This window comes from Carcharodon carcharias, chromosome 11, assembly GCF_017639515.1.
Source record: "Carcharodon carcharias isolate sCarCar2 chromosome 11, sCarCar2.pri, whole genome shotgun sequence".
NCBI lineage: Eukaryota > Metazoa > Chordata > Chondrichthyes > Lamniformes > Lamnidae > Carcharodon > Carcharodon carcharias.
The window spans coordinates 58,246,941-58,266,424 of NC_054477.1; the positions used below are offsets into that span (position 1 = coordinate 58,246,941).

A 19,484-nucleotide genomic window follows, 5' to 3' on the forward strand; every position below is an offset into this window, starting at 1 on the left:
CTTACGCCGTGTTGCACGCGATCAAGTTCCGTCGGCCGGATGTCGGAGGGGAAAGGTCAGGTGCTGTGGAGCGTGTTGTGTGAGTACAAGATTATCTTGCTCTCCTGTTGTTAGGGGTTTCATGGTGAATTAAATAAAGAAGGCGGGGTGGTAGGAACCGTATCTCAGTATGTTATAGTGCGGGATAAAAACAGAAAATACTCAGCAAGTCTTGCAGCATTGTACAGAGAGGACCAGAGTGTCAGGTTGATGATTTCAGGCAGAACTGGAAGTTGGAGATGGTCAGCTTTAAAGCGAGTACAAAACCATCTTATAAACTGTTACATCCTTAACATCCTCCAGTCCTGACGAAAGGTCATCGCAATGAAACGTTGACTGTTTTTTCCCCCTCTGTAGATGCTGCCTGACCTGCTGAGTATTTCCAGCATTTTCTGTTTTTAACCATCATTGAAGGAAAATCTTCCCAACAGTCAGTGAAACATCCAGAGGAAGGGAGTGCGTTTGTTCAACTGATGCAGTGATTTAAATGAAACTTCAGTGGCTGCTAAAATAAAAGCAAAATATTGCGGATGTTGTAAATTTTGAAGTAAGAACAGAAAGCGCTGGAAACACCTAGCAGGTTTACAACATCTTTGGAGAGAGAAACAGAGTTAACGTTTTGAGTGCTATATGACTTCTTCAGAACTGAAGGAAGATAGATAGAAAGGCAATGGGTGTTATGCCGTTAAAAGGGGGCAGGAAGGACCAAATGAAAAATCTGGGATAGGGGTAGATGGTGGGAGAGAATAAATGACAAAAATGTCATGGAACAAAAAGCAAAGGGAGTGGTAATAGTGTAGTAAAGAAACAAAGCATTGGTCCAGATAAGTGTGATTGGCAGAATAATGAACGCTTCTGTCCAAAAGCAAAAAAACATGAAAAACCAGATTCAGACTGGCACATGACAAAAAAAAGACACAAAGTGGGCGGACAAAGTTCATGGTACATTGCAATCCTCAGCCTGCTGCAGTGTTCCAGTGAAGCTGAGTGAAAGCTCGAGGGACAGTGTGTTTATCTTTCAATTAAGCACTTTACAGCCTTCTGGACTCAACATTGAGTTCAACAATTTCAGAACATGACAGGCAGAGAGGTTTAGGGAGGGAATCCCAAGCTTAGGACCTAGGCAACTGAAGGCATGGCCACCCAATGGTGGATCATTCAAAATTGGGGATGTTCAAGAGGCCAGAATTAGATAAGGACAGATACCTTAGTGGATTGTTGGGCAGGAGAAGTTTACAGAGTTAGGGAGGGGCAAGGTTGTGGAAGGATTTAAGAATAAAGATGAGAATTTTAAAATCAAGGCATTGTTTAATGGGAGCCAATGTAGATTAGTGAGCACAGAGGTGATAGGTGAATGAGATGGTGTGAGTAAGGACAGAGTTTTAGATGAACTCAAGTTTGTAGAGGGAAGAATGTGGGGGGCTGGCCAGGAGTGTGTTGGAATAGTCAAATCAATGGCATAAATGAGAGTTTCCGCAGCAGATGAGCTGAGGCAGGTGCATAGTTGGGTGACATTATGGAGGTATTAAGCGATATGAGGCGAAGGCAGATATATGGAGTTAGGTTGCAGGTCAACATTGATTTTTTTGAATGGTGGAACAGGCATAGAATCATAAATTTCACTGTTCTTTGGGTATTCTCTCTTTTGATTCCGTGGCTTCAGGCTGGAGAGCAAGTTGGATGCTTCTACAGTCAATCAATCAGAGAGTGGCATTGTCCATTTTGGGGAGAACTCACAACTCGATACAAAAAGAGAAACTTAAGCGAAACCGGAGCGGTGAGAGAGACAGAGACAAAGAAATAGTTCAGGGGCTAAATGGCTTTACTCCTGTTTGTACATTTCCTAGGTGAAAATGGATGGTCATATGGATGGCCTGGACAAGTGGTCGGGTCCTCTTCTTGGGAGCAGACACATGAACAGTCTCAGGCAGTTACCAGGAGATGGATAGAGTCGATAGTCAAGGAACAGAGTTCGTAGGTGGAATCAAAGACAAAAAATGTATTCTTCCCAATATTTAATTGGAGGAAATTTCAGCTCACCCAGTACTGGATGTTAGATGAGCAGTCTGGTAATTTAGCAACAATAAGATAGATGAACTAGTGGCACAAAGAGAGATAAATGGTTTAGATCTAATTGCCATTAGAGTTGGCTACATGGTGACCAAGGTTGGGAACTAAATATTTCAGCGTACACAATGTTTTAAAAAGACAGATCGAATGGTAAGGGAGATGGGGTAGCCCTGATAATAAAGGATAACATAAAGACATTAGTGAGAAAAGATCTTGGTTCAGAAAATCAGGAAGTAGAATCAGTATAAATGAGATTCAGGAATAGCAAGGTCAGATAATGCTGGTGGGGGCAGTTTATGGGCCCCCTAATAGTAGTTATACTGTTGATCAGAGCATTAAACAATACATTATTGGAGTTTGTAACAAAGACAATGTAATAACTGTAGGAGACTTTAATCTTCAAAGAGACTAGACCAATCAAATTGGCAAAGGTGGGGTGGCCTGAAAGATGAGTTTGTAGAATGCTTTTGTGGCAGTTTCCTGGAGCAATGTATTATGGAACCAGCAAGGAGTAAAACTATTTTAGATGTAGTATTGTGCATTGAGGCAGGGTTAATTAGTAATGTCTAAAATTAGTAAAAGATCCACTGAGAAATAGTAATCATTATACTATTGAATTTCACATGGTTTGAAAACAACAAGCTCCAATCACAATTAAAAATCTTAAACAAAACCAATTACTTAGGTATAAGGGGAGAGCTAGCTACAGTTAATTGGGTCAATAGACTAAAAATAACGGTGGTAAAAAACAGTGGGAAACATTTAAAGAAATAGCTCAAACATTCAACAAAAATACATTCCATTGAAAAACAAAAACTTGGTGACTTACTAAGGAGGCTAAGGATAGTATTAGATTAAAAGAAGAAGCTTATAAAGTTGCAAATGCTGGAATAATATCTCTCGAGACTGAATTTTTCTTTTACAAAATGGAAAGATGTGGCATTAACTGTACATCTGGATGCTAACCTGGGATTTTTTTTAAAAGATCATAAGTTCGCCTTGGAATGTCAACAGCAGGCCTCTTCCAAGAAATCACCTGACATATATGGTACTTGAGATGGAGTAGTTTGTTTTGAACTGCAAAGAACTTTAATTACTGAAAAGCTGGAAGACAAAAAGGCAATCACATCGCAGAGGCATACCTTAAGTTTGAAGCTGCGGTTTTGCTTTCAGCTTTGTTGAGGAACAAGCTGAGGAAGGAAGGCCACCCTAGCTGGCTCCCTCCCTCTACCTTACCTAAAATTGTGTGTGGTTGTCAACCTGTAGCCAGAGAACCCTCATCTGTTTGCAACTAGTCTGCACTTGGACCTGCAAAGCTGAGACTAGTTGGTAAGAACTTCCAGACTTCCACCTGGACCAGCGACCCATCTTCACACGAGGAAATTCCAGGTTGAAAGCTTTGAGACCCTGTGGACTTTATCCTTTATTGTATAACACCCTTCCTCCAAAGCCCATTTCTGCAGAGAGAGTCTCTCTGCTTGTCCTTTATTTGTCTCTGTGTGTGTGTATGTGTGTGTGTGTGTGTGTGCTAGGGGAATTCTTTAGGAAGAGATAGATAGTTATACTTCCTGATTACAATTGTGTGTTAACCAGTACTTGCAACTTGTTAAAAGAAATTTTATTTTAAAATAAATTGATTATTCTGAGTTTTTTGAAAGAAGCCTGGTCAGAGTCTCTCTTTCGAGTACGAAAGGTATAGGTACACATTTCGGTGAGAAAATTAAACATTTAAATTAATGAAATGGCCTGAGGAGTAGTGGGGCTTGATAATTCGCACACTCTCCCATCCCGGTCGTAACACAAACAATAGTCATAAATTGGAGGATTGGGAATGTTTTAGAAACCAGCAAAGAGACACCAAAAAGTTAGTAAGGGGAAAAATAGAATGAGAGAGTAAGCTAGCCAGGAATATATAAAAAAAACATATTGTAAGAGCTTTTAAGTGTTTATGAAAAGGAAGAGAGTAACTAAAATAAACCTTGGTCCCTTGGAAGTAGAGACAGGAGAAATTATGCGGAATGAGAAAATGACAGAGACATTGAACAAATATTTTGTGTCTGTCTTCATGGTAGAAGACACAAGTTACAAACCCACAAGTTATCAGAAATAGAGGTAACCTAGGGGCTAGTAAGAGGAAATTCAGATAATTAATATCAGCAGAGGAAAAAGCACTGGAGAAACCTAAGGGTCTAAAATCCAACAATTCCCCTGCACATGGTAAGCTATATCCTAAGATTCTAAAAGAGGTAGCTGCAGAGATAGTGGATGTGCTGGCTATGAGTTTCCAAAATTCTAAAGGTCCCGGTAGATGGGAGTTAGCAAATATAACACTGCTATTCAAGAAATGAGGGAGAGAGAAACAGGGAGCTACTGACCAGTTAGTCTGACATCAGTCATCGGGAAAGTGCTGGAATTTATTATTAAGCAAGTCTTAACAATGCACTTGGAAAATCATGGTATGATTAGAACAAGTTAACATAGTTTTACGAAAGGGAAATCATGTTTAACAAATTTATTAAAGTTTTTTGAGGATAGAACTAATAGGGTAGATAAAGGGGAGCCAGTGGGTGTAGTATATTTGGATTTCCAAAAAGCATTTGATAAGTTGCCACACACAAGGTTTATAGGCAAGATAAGGGCTTATGGATTTGGGGGTAATATATTAGCATGATAGAGGACTGGTTAAAGGATATAAAGCAGGAAGTAGGGATGAAGGAGCATTTTCATGTTGGCAGGCTGTGACTATTGGGAGTACCACAAGGATCAGTGCTGGAGCAGCTATTTACAACCTATATTAATGACTTGGATGAAGAGGCAGAGAGTGATGTATCTAACTTTGCTGATGATACAAAGCTAGATGAGAATGCAAGTTGTGAGGGGGACATAAAGGCTGCAAGTAGATATCGTCAGGTTAACTGAGTGGACAACAATTGACAGATGCAGTATAATGTGGTGAGGAGTGAAATTATGAACCTTGGTCGTAAGAACAGAAAAGCAGAATATCTTTAAAAGATGTGAAACTTGTAAATGTTGATGTTCAGAGAGACTTGGGTGTACTCATACAGGGAACACAAAAAGTTAACATGCAGGTACAGCAAGCAATTAGGGAAAAAATGTCATGTTGGCTTTATTGCAAGGGGATTAGAGTGCAGTAAAGAAGTCTTGCTACAATTATATTGGGCTTTGGTGAGACCACACTTGGAATACTGTGTGCAATTTGGCCTCCATATTTAAGGAAGGGTATACTTGCACTGGAGGCACTACAGCGAAGGTTTACTAGATTGGCCCTTGGGATGTAAGGGTTGTCCTCTGATGAAGGGCTGAGTAAGTTGGGTCTACATTCTGTGGCATTTAGAAGAATGAGAGGTGATCTCATTGGAACATTCAAAATGATGAAGGGGTTTGACAGGGTATATACTGAAACATTGTTTCCCCTGACTGGGGAAACTAGAACAAAGGGGCACAGTTTCAGGATAAGGGGTCAATTATTTAGGACTCAGCTGAGAAGAAATTTCTTCAAACATTTATGAATCTTTGGAATTCTTTACCCTGGAGGGTTGTGCATGTGCCATCATTGTAAGGCTGAGATGGACAATTTTTGATGTCTCAGGAATCAAGGCATATGGAAAATAGATGGGAAAATGGAGTTGATGTCCAAGACCAGCCATGATCATATTGAACAACGAGCAGACTCAATGGGCCATATGGTCTTCTGCTTCTATGTTGTCATGACAGCGGAAGAGTTGGGAGAGGTAAAAGTGAGATAAAGTCCGTGTACATGTGAAAACGAATGCTGTTTTTTTTTGGATGATGTCACCAAAGGATAACGTGTATATGAGAAATAGGAAGGGACCAAGAACAGACCCTTGGGGGACACCAGAGGTAATGATGTGGGAGCAGGAAGAGAAACCATTGCAGGTAATACTGTGGCTACAATTAGAGAAAGAAGAATGGAACCAAGGGAATGCAGTCACGCTCAACTGGACAATGGTGCAGACTCATTGGAGGAGGTGACCAACCATGTCAAATACTGCAGATATATTGAGAAGGACAAGAAGGGATAGTTTACCTTAATCACAGTCACAAAGGATTTACTTTGTGAGATTGATAAGAGCCATTTTGGTACTGTAGCAGGGCAGAAACCTGATTGGAGGGATTAAAATATGGAGTTCTGGAAAAGATAGGAAGGGATTTGGGAGGTGACAACACATTCAAGGATTTTGAAGAGGAAAGGGAAGTTGGAAATGAGGCAGTAGTTTGCAAGGATGGTGGGGTCACTGGTTGTTTTTTTGAGATGAGAGGTGATGGCAGATTTGAAGGAGAGGGACAGAACCTGAGGAGAGAGAACCATTAACTATATTTTAACTAACATTGGAACCAGGAAGGGAAGTTGGATGTTTGTGTTAAAATGTATTATTTGGTGTATACAATACATTCTTTTGATTTATTCCAGGGTAGTTTGCTGTCAGAATGAATGACAGTGATGATGATGACACTCAGTTGTCAGCCCTTGCTTTGGCCGCCCTGCAAGAGTTCCAGTTGGATCAACAGAAGAAGCAATATGCAGGGTTCAATAATTATGTTGTTGGGTCCATAGAAGAAGACTGGGTAAAATACTGATGATTTGTATTTGGCTATCTATTCCTGAAATATAACTGGAACAATATTACCTAGGTGACACTTTCTGGTACATGTACACTATAGTAGCATGGCCGGACTCTGTTGTCATTAGGATTTTATTTAAGTATGATGGCGGGCTGGTGAATAGTGTGAAGCACAAAATGCATTTAATTTATACTAATTATAGCCTCACTTATGGTAGCCTTAAAGAATAACAGTTGTAGGTGTCTCTCACTGGTAAATTAAGGTGCATTGTTGGGGCAGATCGGAATATATTTTACCCTGTGTGTAGCCATTTACCTGAATATGTTTGATGCTAACTTTTGGTGGATAAAGTTGATAAATGTTAAAATTCTCCAGGACTGACATATCTCATCTCCATCGAAACAAAAATTCTTTAAAAAATTACTTTTGTTGAAAACAGAATGTTCTAAGCCTTGCCTTACAGGAAAGGAAGTCTCCCATTTCCTGTAAATGTTTATTTTCCAATGATCTCTTAAGACTACATTTTACCAGGTCTTTGTCATTAAGAAACATTCTTGTTTGCTCAGAAAATAAATGCTTGGAGGAGCTTGAAGCTCATTTTAAAGTGTCCTGCTTTTTAAATTTGTAATATACAGCATGGGCTACTGTCTCATTGGCTTAGCCCATTAGGATTAAATACTGGCACTGGGAGATCAGGAATCACTTTGCTAATTCAGAAAGATGATTAAGGAGATATTTAAGAGGTTTTCACAATAATGACGGTTTTTGATAAAGTAATTAGGGAGAGTGAAACTCTTTCTAGGGGCTGGAGGGATTGGTAAGCAGAGAACACAGATTTATGATCATTGGCAAAAAAAAATCCAGGGAGTAGGTGAAAAATGTTTGTACTCAGCGAATTGTTATGATCTACAATGCATTGCCTAAACGATGGTGGAAGCAGATTCAATTGTTCCTTTCAAAAGAAAATTGGATATTTGCTTAAAAAGGCAAAATGTGCAGCGTTCTGTGGGAAGAACAGGGAAGTAGGATTTGTAGCTCTTTCAAAGAGCCAGCACTGACACAATGGGGTGAATGGCATTTTCTGTACTGTATAATTCTGTGCTTCCTGTCTGTACAAAGCCTTTGATGTTAAAAAAACATTCTCACTCTTTCGGGCTCTGATGTATCAAGTTTTGCAAATTTAACATTTACTTTTATGTACATGCACAGATGATCTTTTTTCTTGGTAGTTTTTGTTTTAGGTTAACTTCTTTAGATGTGATTTCATAGAATATTGTTAGATGATGCATTCAACTCGATTATAATTTGAATATAGTTATGAATATTGGGACATTTGCACAGAATTATAGTTTAGGATGTTCATTTTTGACTGCATGATACAACTTTTAAATAAGACTACTGACCAGTAATGTTGCTAAACTATAATTTATAAAATTATTTTTAATAGCAATTAAGCCAATTTTGGTACAGTGATGAAACAGCTCTACGGCTAGCCCAGGAGGCAATTGAAGCTGCAGGAAGTGACGGCAGGTATATATGTTCTTTCAGCTGTATAAGTAACTCAATGTTTCTCAGGTGCATTATTTTAATCAAGAAGCAAACCTAAGTTCATGCAAGAAGTAGCTGAGACATGTGAGTTAAGAAAGTTTCATATTCAATTCCTGATATTGTATTCAATTCCATATTGTGGTAAGGATGTTATTTATACATTGACTCAGCATCTATGATTTAAGGAGGGGAGAATTGTGTTGATCCCTATCCAGGCTCCGATGTTGGATGTGCTGATATTGGGTGAGGGCAGGCTTGGGGTTGAATCTGATGTCTCCATCAGGAATATCTGCCAACAATCATCATTGAGGCTCACACTGAATATTAACAACTTGATTGGGGTACCATGGGTTGAACCAGACAATAACAAAGAATTGATGTCAACAGCAGAGAAGGGAAGAAATATTGTCAAAACAAAAAGGCCCGAACTAAAACAACTGTGTAATCCATGTGCAAATAATGGCTATTGTTTTAGTCTGAGAAAATTGAGTTTTGTTGAGGTATTTAACTATGACAGATATCACAGCAGAGCTCAGTTTTGTTGAGGTATTTGACTATGACAGATATCACAGCAGAGCTCATTCCTGTTAGTGCCCCTATTTCTAGAAAGGTTTGCTGGTTCGTGATCAGGATTGTATCATGTGTCCAATATTTTCTTCTCTCATTTCTGAGAGCAGCCTAGCTAAAACTGGCTAACTCGAATCGAAATGTAGGACCTTCCTGGTTTTTATGGCTCAGTACCATACTTGGGTCTAATTATCTGGAGAACCATCCAAGCCTAGGCATGCAAATTCATTTCAGGTCTCTGTAGTTCAGCCCCTTTTGATACACACTTGAAATTATATGGGTGAACCTTCCCTCCAAATCTTGGAAACCCTACTACTCCATTCATGAAGTTGAGTGGAGGAGCATAATTCAGGATGAAGCAGTGTGCTACTACTATTCATTGCACCATCAGAAGCATCTGAAAAATGGAACCACTTGAAGAAAAATTAATATATCTTCTATAAGTATCACTTTTCTTTCTATTTTTCTGGGTCACTGGTGAAATTCCTAAAAATATGAATTAAGGAATTCCAAGCTCTCTCTAGTACCTTATGCTTGTTTGAACTTGGAGGCTAAAAATGTCAGTCTATATACAGAAGTGATGCAGTGAAATATTGTATTTTATTTTGTAATTTCTATTTCAGAATTGCCTGTATCAGTACCCCAAGTGTATATCAGAAACTGAAGCAGCTTTGGAATGGAGAGTTCTCTGCTATTCTGTTGGAGTATGACAGGCGGTTTTCAGTTTATGGGAAGGAGTTTGTTTTCTATGACTATAACTACCCTATGAATTTACATGAAGATCTCCAACCTCACAGTTGCGACATAGTGATAGTCGATCCACCCTATCTTTCAAAAGAGTGTCTCAGCAAAATAGCATTAACAGTCAAATATTTAACAAAAGGAAAGATTCTTCTTTGTACTGGTATGTGGACATCTTTCATTTTATTGTGTTCATAGAAAATCACCAACTTTTAGCAGCTAATGAAACATGAATGTTGAATATTGAAGGAATATGAATATAAATTTATTGATTGCACTCTCTAGATGGGTCTACGGACATGATTCCATTGACAGCAGTGGTGTGGATCAGACTTACAGTAAAGCAACTAATTGGTGTGCAAGTCCTGTTGATTCCTAAACTAAATTTATTTTTGGAATAAGATAATAGCCTGGATTTTGTGGTAGAAATAACAGCAGGATTACTCCACTGTAACTGACAGCAACTTTAGGAGAGACACAAATGCAGAATAACAGAAATCCAGAAGACCACAATAGAATTGGTAGAAGTGACCACATTCCTTGTGAAGATTGTGATGACATCTTCCATGGGTAATGTGGCACTACCACCTTGCTAAGTGGGGCAGCTAAAGATAGGTTTAACAGCCAAAAGTGTGGCCCACAGTGCTTCAATGGTACCATCAGGAATAGGAATATTGTATACCACCACGATCTGTGACAGCACATCTTTCATTTCTTGATCACCATCAAGCCAGGAGGCCAACCTTGGTTCAATATGGAATTTTGAAGGGCATGCCAGGAATAATGAGTTTGCTGGTCCCCTACTTCAAACACCTTAATTTTATATGCTTTCGTAAATTTGCCACACTTGACCTCTGTAGTCATCTTAAGCTCTGTGTTCTGTATTCTCATCTTTTCTGGTCTAGTGTGTGATTTAATCCCCCCTCTTCTTCCCCTTCACAATGAGTGTCCAAGCCTTCAGCGACTCTTTTGTTGGACTTTGGAATTCTTAAACTTCACCCCACTTTCAAAAACCTTCTGGAAACTTACTTTAGTTATGATGTTCGTCACTCCCCTTAACCTCTCGAGTTCATGTTCAATGTTCACAATTTATCCTAAAAAGTGCCTTATATGTTTCATTGTTTGAAAGGCATTATATAAGTATAAGCTTTTTAAATATAATGGTTGAATGAATAAACAGGGTACCAAGAACAGAACAGAAAAATCCCAGATTTCATCCCCACTTTCCCTGTCTTTGTTCATGTATCTGGTCTTAACTGATGTCAGCTGGGATAATGCTGAGAGTCTCCTGTTAGTTTATAGGGATCAATTAGAAAAGGGGAAAAATCAGCCAGGATTCCCACTCATAATTGATTGGGCTCAGCTTTGATGATTTTAAAATAGTTTATTAAAATTCTAGGCTCAGGATGGTCACTTGGATAAACTATCTATTTATAATATAGTTGAATTTTTCTATTTCAGGTGCAATCATGGAAGACCTAGCAGCAAAGTTACTTTCTGTGAAAATGTGCAAATTTCTCCCAAAACACAACAGGAATTTATCAAATGAATTTCGTTGTTATATAAATTATGAGTCTAGATTAGATTTGGACTCCGTCTTGTAAGTTTTTAAAAATGGAAAAACCCTGTTTTATAAAAGAATTGTAACTGAAGTTGTGCCCTAAATAATGACACATGGATTGCAAGGGCTTGTCATAATGTATTATCTATTAAACTAACTGATCATCCATATTTCTGTGCTGCCATTAGCAATTTATTCCACAAATAATTTCACAAATTTCAATATTTTTTCAGTCCATTCAAATAAAAGGGTTCACAGGTACAATATATAATCCCCAGATGCTACGTTTGTGATTTTGATGCTGTTAAAGGGTCAGTTCATCACATGGTACAAGGGTATCAAGGATACATGGCACAAGTATCAGGAAGTCATTCTGAACCACTGATGTCCCTTACAATACCTAATCCAGAGTGTCATTTGCATAGTGGCAATGCACAGTGGCAATGTTACTGGACTAGTAAATCAGAGACCCAGGCTAATGCTCTGGGGATATGGGTTCAAATCGCACCACAACAGCTGGTGGAATTTAAATTTAATTAATAAATCTGAAATTAAAAGTTGGTCTCAGTAATGACTATTGGATTGTCGTAAAACCTAATCTGGTTCACTAATGCCCTTTAGGGAAGGAAATCTGTTGTCCTTACCTAGTCTGGCCTACTTGTGACTCCAGGCCCACACAATGTGGTTAACTCTTAACTAGCAAGCCACTCAGTTGTACCAAATCACTTCAGAATAGCCAAAAAGAAACTCGACATCAATGTAGGCACCAGAAGCAGTACACTGTGCCCAGTCAACCCTGCAAATTCCTCCTTACTAAAACCTGGGGACTTGTACCAAAATTGGGAGAGCTATAGTTCAGTATAGTCAAGCTACAGCCTGACATTGCCTGTAAGGTATGTTTCTGTGAGTATGACAACGTCCCAGACACTTCCATCACGATTCCTAGGTACGTCCTGTCCCATTGGCAGATGCGGCTGCACAGTGCTATGCAGTCGGGAAGGAGTTGCCCTTAACATTGACTCCAGACCCCAAGAAGTCTCAAGGCATCAGCTCAAACATGGGCAAGGAAATCTGCTGATTACACCCTCAGCTGAAGAATCAGCACTCCTTCATGTTGAATATCACTGGAAGAAGTGCTGAGGGTGACAAGGGCACAGAATGTACTCTGGGCAGGGGACTTCCAAGTCCATCACCAAGAGTGGCTCGATAGCACCACAATTGACTGACCAAGCTGGCTGAGTCCTGAAGGACATATCTGCTAGGCTGTGCCTGCAGCAGGTGTTGAGAGAAACAAGAGGGGAAAAACCTACTTGACCGCGTCCTCACCAATCTACCTGTCACAGATGCATCTGTTCCTGACAGTACAGGTAGGACACCCAGTCCTTGTTGAGAGAAAGTTCTATCTTCACACACTGAGGATCACATCCATTGTGTTGTGTGGCACTACCATCAGGCTGAATGAGATAGATTCAGAACAGGTCTATCAACTCAAAATGGGGCATCCATGAAGTAATGTGAGCTATCTGCAGCAGCAGAATTATATACTGTTACCTCATGGCCTGGCATACTCCTCACTCTACCATTGCCATTAAACCAGGGAATCAATCTGGTTCAATGAGGAGTGCTTGCCAGGAGCAGCACTGGGCATACCCAAAAATTTGGTGCTAACCTGGTGAAGCTAGAACACAGGATTATATGCATTCCATATTGCGGAAGCAGCATGCAATAGAGATCCTACAATCGAAAGATCAGATCAAAGCTCTGCAGTCCTGCCACATCCAGTCATGAACGTTGGTGGACAATTAAACAACTAATCCAAGGAGCAGGCTCCAAAATATCCCCATTCTTAATGTTGGGGGAGCCCAGTACATCAGTGCAAAGAATAAGGCTGAAGTATTTGCAACCATCTTCAGCCAGAAGTGCTAAGTGGATGATCCATCTTGGCCTTCTCCTGAGGTCTGCAGCATCACAGATGCCAGGCTGCAGCCAATTCAATCCACACTATCTGATAGGGAGAAATGGCTGAAGGCAGTGGTTACAGCCAAGGCCATGAGCCCTGACAAATATACCCCAATACTGGGGAGATTGAAGCCTTTGTCTTTGACACCAGCCACAAACTGACTCCATTGCTCTCTCTGGAACTGAGGCACCAACCCAAGTATTCACGACCTTGGTTTCATATTTGACCATGAGATGAACTTTCAACCACAGTTCTCCGTCATTAGTAAGACTGCTTATTATCCCCTCCATAAAGTTGTCCAACTCTGCCCCTGCAGGTCAACTGCTGCTGAAACCCTCATCCATGCCTTTGCTACCTTTAGACTTTACTATTTTAACATGCTCCTGGCCGCCCTCAGCGTTCTACCGAGTGAACTTGAGGCCATTCAAAGCTCAGCTGCCTGTGTCCTAACTTGCACCAAATCCTGTTCATCCATTACCCCTGGCGTCTTGAGCATCCCGAATTTTAATTGTTTCACCATCAGTGGCCTTGCCTTCAGCTGCATGGGACCAAAGTTCTGGAATTCCCTCCCTACACTTTTGTGTGTCACTTCCTTTCTTTCCTCCTTTTAAGGCACTCCTTAAAAAAACTAACCTGTCGACCAAGCTTTTGATCATTTGCCCTAATAGCTCCTTAGTGGCTCAGTGTCATATTTTGTTTTATAACACCCCTGGGACGTGCCTTGGGATGTTTTATTACATTAAAGGTGGTAAAGTTGCTGTTGTCGTATATACCCAATTTACAATTGAAAGTACTATTGAATCTGCTTCCATAACCCTTTCAGTATTGCATTCTAGGTCATAACTCAGTGTGAACATATTCAAAGTCAAACACAATTTTATAATTTGTGGATCAAGTTCAAATCTGTAAGCACTTATTAAATCTGCTGTTCACAAAAATCAATTGAATATATTTGCTGGCTAGTAATCTAGAGCTAATAATAGGAGAATTGTACTATATTTGATGTTTACTGAATTTCAGGAGAGAGCAGTCTTGGCTAGTCTATGTATAAAGCCCTATCGTTCTTTGCCTCTTCTGTTTTGTGAAGTAACAGCAAGGAAATGATTATGAAATGCCTGAAGTTATTCTGTACAATCATTATGGTTCTATATGAACTTTAAACCCACTTGTTTCCTAATACGTAACAAATTTTTATTTGATTGTAAATGAAGGTCTTCAGAACAACTTTTTTGATTAAATGGTGAATGATTATACTGATTATAGTTTATTAATAATGTCTGACGATGGTTGAAACCATTCACTTCATCACCGCATTAATTCAAGCATGTGATTTGGACTCTGCCATATGGTGATGTCTGAATATTTACTCCGAAGGTACTATCAACCCTATTTTTCTGCCTAATGTTGCCCAGCCATCATCATGCAACTAAACTGTTCTGCATTGTCATGAAATTCATGACTTTCAAAACATTCAAACTAGTTGGACAGCTTGTTTTTGATCAGGATTTTTACATTTTATTTGTGTCACATCCAAAATATACCACTGGATACAGATTCAACAATTAAAATTGATTTCTTTATGAATATAATGCTTGATCTCCTTGAACCTGGTTGCACATTTTCTTTTGTACATTCTGAATGATGTGGCACCGATTTCTGTTGCATTATAACACGAGTGTAATGTAATTCCAATTGGTCCATTTATTTTCTGCAGTTCAATTAGTTCTGGATGGTCCAAATATGGACAATTATTCTTGGTTAGATGCTATGCAGTGTAGAAAATTGATGTAAAATTCAATTCAGCTGCACACTGTCTAAATGTTATTCATTTAAAAAAATTATCCAGAATCTTGATTGCTATTTTGTGGATCAAGGAGCTTTTGTGTTCCCATATTATTTTTCTCAAAGATCATAATTTAATTCCTCTGTTAATGCTATTGCATATTGCCCAAAACTTGCACCATCGATACCGAATAACCAAGTTCTGAACATTCAAATTGCTCTCATCTTGTCAGTTGGGCAGTTTATCCAAGGATGGTCATTCTCTTTAAAATGTCTACATAGCAACTGGTTATATATCTAGCCAGTTGTCAGTTCATTCTACATCTTCATTGCAACTATCAGTTATGTTTCTATTAACCCCAAAATTGCTTAGCTTTTGTTGGATTTGTTTCTCTACCACCATTTGATCTTTCCCATTTGAATTGCATGTGCTACATCTACACTGCATCAGTGTTGTCACACAAGTGCAGCCACAGAACTGCAGATGTATTTTACGACCTAGCACAGTATTATATTCATAAAGAGTCATCTTTTTAAAAATATGCATAATTAAAAATAATGGACATGGGAAACTTTAAACTCAGTTCATGCTAATTAATATAGGATTGGAATGGTGTTCTCATTACTATATTCCTAGTTGCTGAGACTCAAAAGTGAGGAAAAAAATTACTGTACAAGACTTCCTTGATCAACAGTACTTGCTAAAGACAGAAACTCACCACCTGCTCATGTGACTTTGCAGAGCCAATACTGATGCTGAGTAGTTGCCCAGAAGCAATATATATTGGAGAAGGCATGGTGGCCAAAGGCCAAGAGTCCCAGGGAGAAATTGCCCTGATCATTTCTCCATTAGACAACTGATATGGCGGGGGGTGTGGAAAGCAAACACACTCATCACATGCATGTCCATTCTCCTGTTAACAGTTAAGTCAGCAACAATCCATTTTTATAGTTCTGTTGAGCTACCAGAATAATTGGAGTTTACCTCATAGAAGGAAGGCAGTCTGCCTAAAGCCACTTGACTACTCTAGTTTTATTTACAAGATCACAGTTATACATATCAGTTTTGATTTTATATTTAATAAGGAAGTATCATTCAGAAAAAGTACAAGAATGGAATTATAAAGGCATAAAGATAAAAAGAAATTAATTTCTGCCTTAAATCCTAAATATTTAAATATCTTCCTTATGTATAAATGAAATATTAAACAATTAACACAGATAATCAAATGTAATTACAACTAGTGATATTAGTCTACCTTTAAACATACATTTCAATGAGCCATAGATCTATCACTTCTTTAACATTATATCACAAATTTTAAAATATTAAAAATATACAAGTTTTATATTTACAAGTAACATAGTTAATTACAAATGTAATAACACATTAGTAGGTACATTAAAGAAAATACAAATATAAAATGAATACATTTAATGTATACATTATCAAAGCAAAAAAAAAACACCAACTATGCAAGTGACATTTCTTTGTTTTTTTGGCCTGGAAGTCATTACTCTGGTAACAAATCATCTCCTAGTTCTTCATCTGCAAATTCATCATCTTCAACCCGTTTTCGAGCTGCAGTTCTGGGCCTTTCTATTTGTGGTCCAAGTGGATCCACATATGAAGCATCTATTATTACAGAGAACAATGAAAAAAATTATTTCAAACAGCACACATTTTTACTAAATTAGTTTATAGGTCAATGCAAATCATTCAGGAATAATTGTCAGCTGGGTAATTGTTAACTGTTTTACATGTTTGAAGTCAAGATGAATCTACCAGTCAAAAATTGCTTGAAAAGTCTTAAGCTTTACCTACAGAAATGAGTAATTTCATATTTTCTGTTTTTGATTCACAAATTAGAATTTTGGCTGTGGGTTAATAAAGTTAATTGAAATTGAATCTGAACTCTATGGTTTACTCAACTTTTGCTGATTGATGGAAGGCAAAGTCTTGAATCCCATCCATCAGTAAACTACAGGATGTATTCAAAGTTATCATGGAGGCCAAGACAATTTTACTAATTTGTAAAGTTAATCGTAAAATATAAATGTTATGAACTAGGACATATTGCCATTACATGGGTCATTTTAAATAACACAGCATATCTAAATTGACTATTAAGCTTATGCCTAAAACTAAAATATCAGTTTGGAGATAAATACAGTAAAACACATGAAATTTAAATATAGAACACCTAAAAATGCAAGGCAGCAGCAAAGCAAAACAACTAGGAAGTTATTTATAAAACTAAATAATGGATAAAAATAACTTTCACTACTTGTTAACCTCCTGTGGCATTGTACGAATTGGAACATTTGCCTTCACTATCCTACCTAGGTCATTTAAAATGCTCATTACTGCTTGTGATGATTTTAGAACACATATTAGAATGTTTAAAATCAATGTATTCTCTTGTAGCATTCACGTTTATAATATGAAAATATCTATACTTCTGATTCTGGCATGAATTAGTAATTTTATAATATTTAATAAAAATGCCCATAAATTTATTACATTTAAAAAGAAAAAGCAGCAAAATATTTATAGTGCTCGTAATTCTGACGTGTTTTTTCGAAGCGGCAGGCGAAAGCGAGTGGGATAGGACAGGTAGGTGGTCCTTGATTAGAACAAAAAAAATGGAACAGTTCTGATGTCATTAAGCTCAGTAGCGATGTTTTGCTCGGCGGGTGTGTGCCAGAGTCAGTTGTGTGCCTGCAGATATGTAAACAGCCTATTAAGGCCCATTAAGGATCTAATTAAAGTTATTCTAATCGCTGCCTGTCCAACCTTAAGGTTGGCGGGCAGGCAAAAAGGCCAAGCAGCCTTCGTGTTTTTTAGGGAGCCTCATCCGCGAGTGGGATGAGGTTTCCTAAACTAAAGCAAAAAAAAGCTGGAAAAATTCTGCAGGTCTAACAGCATCTGCGTTGAGTTCTGATGAAGAGTCATCCGGACTCGAAACGTTAACTGTGTTCCTCTCTGCAAATGCTGTCAGACCTGCTGAGTTTTTCCAGCTATTTTTGTTTTTGTTTCAGATTTCCAGCATCTGCAGTATTTTGCTTTCATCTGAGGTTTCCTCAAGAATTTATTAAATAAAATTTAAAAATTTCCAATATTTAAAAACATGTCCCAACTCATGTGACACAGTCACATGAGGGGACATGTTTAAATAAATTTTTACACTTTTTATTTAATAATTTTATTATCCATTCAGTCTGCCTCAGGGAGATCGAAGCACTCTTTTGTGCGCATGCACGAGGGAGTGCTGGCCCTGACTTTCCCTCCTCTCCCTGCCTGCACAGCTAGTGCTGAGCGCTACCGGCTGCATATTATGCTGGACGGGCCTCAATTGGCCTGCCCACATAAAATGGTAGCGTGGAGCCGATCACAGGCGGCAATTGGCTCCACGCCCGCCCCCGCTGTCTCCCGCCCACCATAAGAAAAATCCTGCCCTAAGAACCACTGTAATAGCTTATAGGAATATCACAGCTTGTTTTAGAGATTTTAGATACATAACGGCAAAAAAAACTTCCTTCAATTATAATGAAACACCTGCTATTCTCATAGAATACTAAAATTTTTACACATGGGAAGTATAGAATTATTTATTCACTTTGCCTAATGATCATTGTACAATGCCATATACTTTTCTGCATCACCAGTATGTATTAAGAGAGACCCTTATCCTCAACATAAAGAAAAAGATGATCCATGTACTTGCCTATATCTTTATTGTTGCTGGTTTCATAAGGATCATTAACTCCAGGCAGCGACTTCAACTTGGCACTCATCCGTTCTCCTTTGGCGCTAGTAACATAGCTACTTTGCCCATTTTCTGAAATAATGCAGAACAGGCCGAGATGGAATTATGATCACAAAACTGGGAACCTCTGCATTAAATTTAAGGAGGTGCATTGATGGACTGGGGTTAGAAATTTGTCTCAGGTAGTTGCACAAAACGAGTGGTATTGGAGTAGCCACCCATTACATGTAGCATCTTAATATTCAATTCCATTGCAGTAAATGGAATCGAATATCTACCCCTGCATGTACTAATTTGGAAATAATAGAAAGACTGTTTGCTGAGGTTCATAAGGATTCTTTTGAAACAAGTATAGCTAACATGTCAAGACATTATTCTACAGGTTTCATCGACAACTTTTTCATTGCTTGAATGTTGTACTTTCAAAATCAGATAGTCAGGGCTGATTAAAGATAATATAAGAGGTCAAACAAGTAAACAAGATAGAACTTATCATTTTGAAAGATTATCAACACAGCATTCTTCACCTCTGGCTGGGTAACACTCAGATAAACTCAAAACTGTTAGAATTAGTAAGGTTGAAAAATATGATCTATTTGAAGGTAGGTTTTTCTACAAATAATAATCACAGAATCTTAACGGCACAGAAGGAGGCCATTCGGCCCATTATGTCTGCACCGGCTCTCCAAATTAGCATTATGACCTAGTGCCATTGCCCTACCTTTTCCCCGGACCTGAAGTTGACAATCTCAAACTCCAAACAATATATATTCAATCCTCTGGTAAATAATACAAGGAAGTAGGTCTTAGGAGTTGTATAGGTACAGTGTTTCAAAACATA

At 38.4% G+C, this 19,484-nt stretch overlaps 2 protein-coding genes across 6 annotated transcripts in view; one reads left to right on the plus strand and one right to left on the minus strand.

Annotated features, from left to right (window-relative positions):
- Nucleotides 1-14,342, plus strand: eef1akmt1 (EEF1A lysine methyltransferase 1). 5 transcript variants are annotated; one of them, XM_041199396.1, is made up of 6 exons: nucleotides 39-79; nucleotides 1,887-2,013; nucleotides 6,563-6,717; nucleotides 8,162-8,244; nucleotides 9,453-9,733; nucleotides 11,032-14,342. In XM_041199396.1, the coding sequence occupies exons 3-6, from the start codon at nucleotides 6,580-6,582 to the stop codon at nucleotides 11,172-11,174; spliced, it is 645 nt and encodes a 214-aa protein (XP_041055330.1). In that variant the 5' UTR covers nucleotides 39-79; nucleotides 1,887-2,013; nucleotides 6,563-6,579; the 3' UTR covers nucleotides 11,175-14,342. The 5 variants fall into 5 exon arrangements, with proteins under 5 accessions (XP_041055331.1, XP_041055334.1, XP_041055330.1 ...); XM_041199397.1 differs by lacking the exon at nucleotides 1,887-2,013 and having other exon boundaries at nucleotides 1-79; XM_041199400.1 differs by lacking the exon at nucleotides 1,887-2,013 and having other exon boundaries at nucleotides 9-79; nucleotides 6,568-6,717.
- A 1,591-nt stretch (nucleotides 14,343-15,933) lies between these two features.
- The window catches only part of ift88 (intraflagellar transport 88 homolog), a 137,989-nt gene continuing 134,438 nt past the window's right edge, over nucleotides 15,934-19,484 (minus strand). The window contains exons 25-26 of the mRNA XM_041199430.1: nucleotides 18,602-18,715; nucleotides 15,934-16,509 (exon numbers count right to left, since the gene is read on the minus strand). Coding sequence (XP_041055364.1) covers nucleotides 16,388-16,509; nucleotides 18,602-18,715 — 236 coding nt within the window. The 3' untranslated portion in view covers nucleotides 15,934-16,387. The remainder of the gene's footprint in view (nucleotides 16,510-18,601; nucleotides 18,716-19,484) is intronic.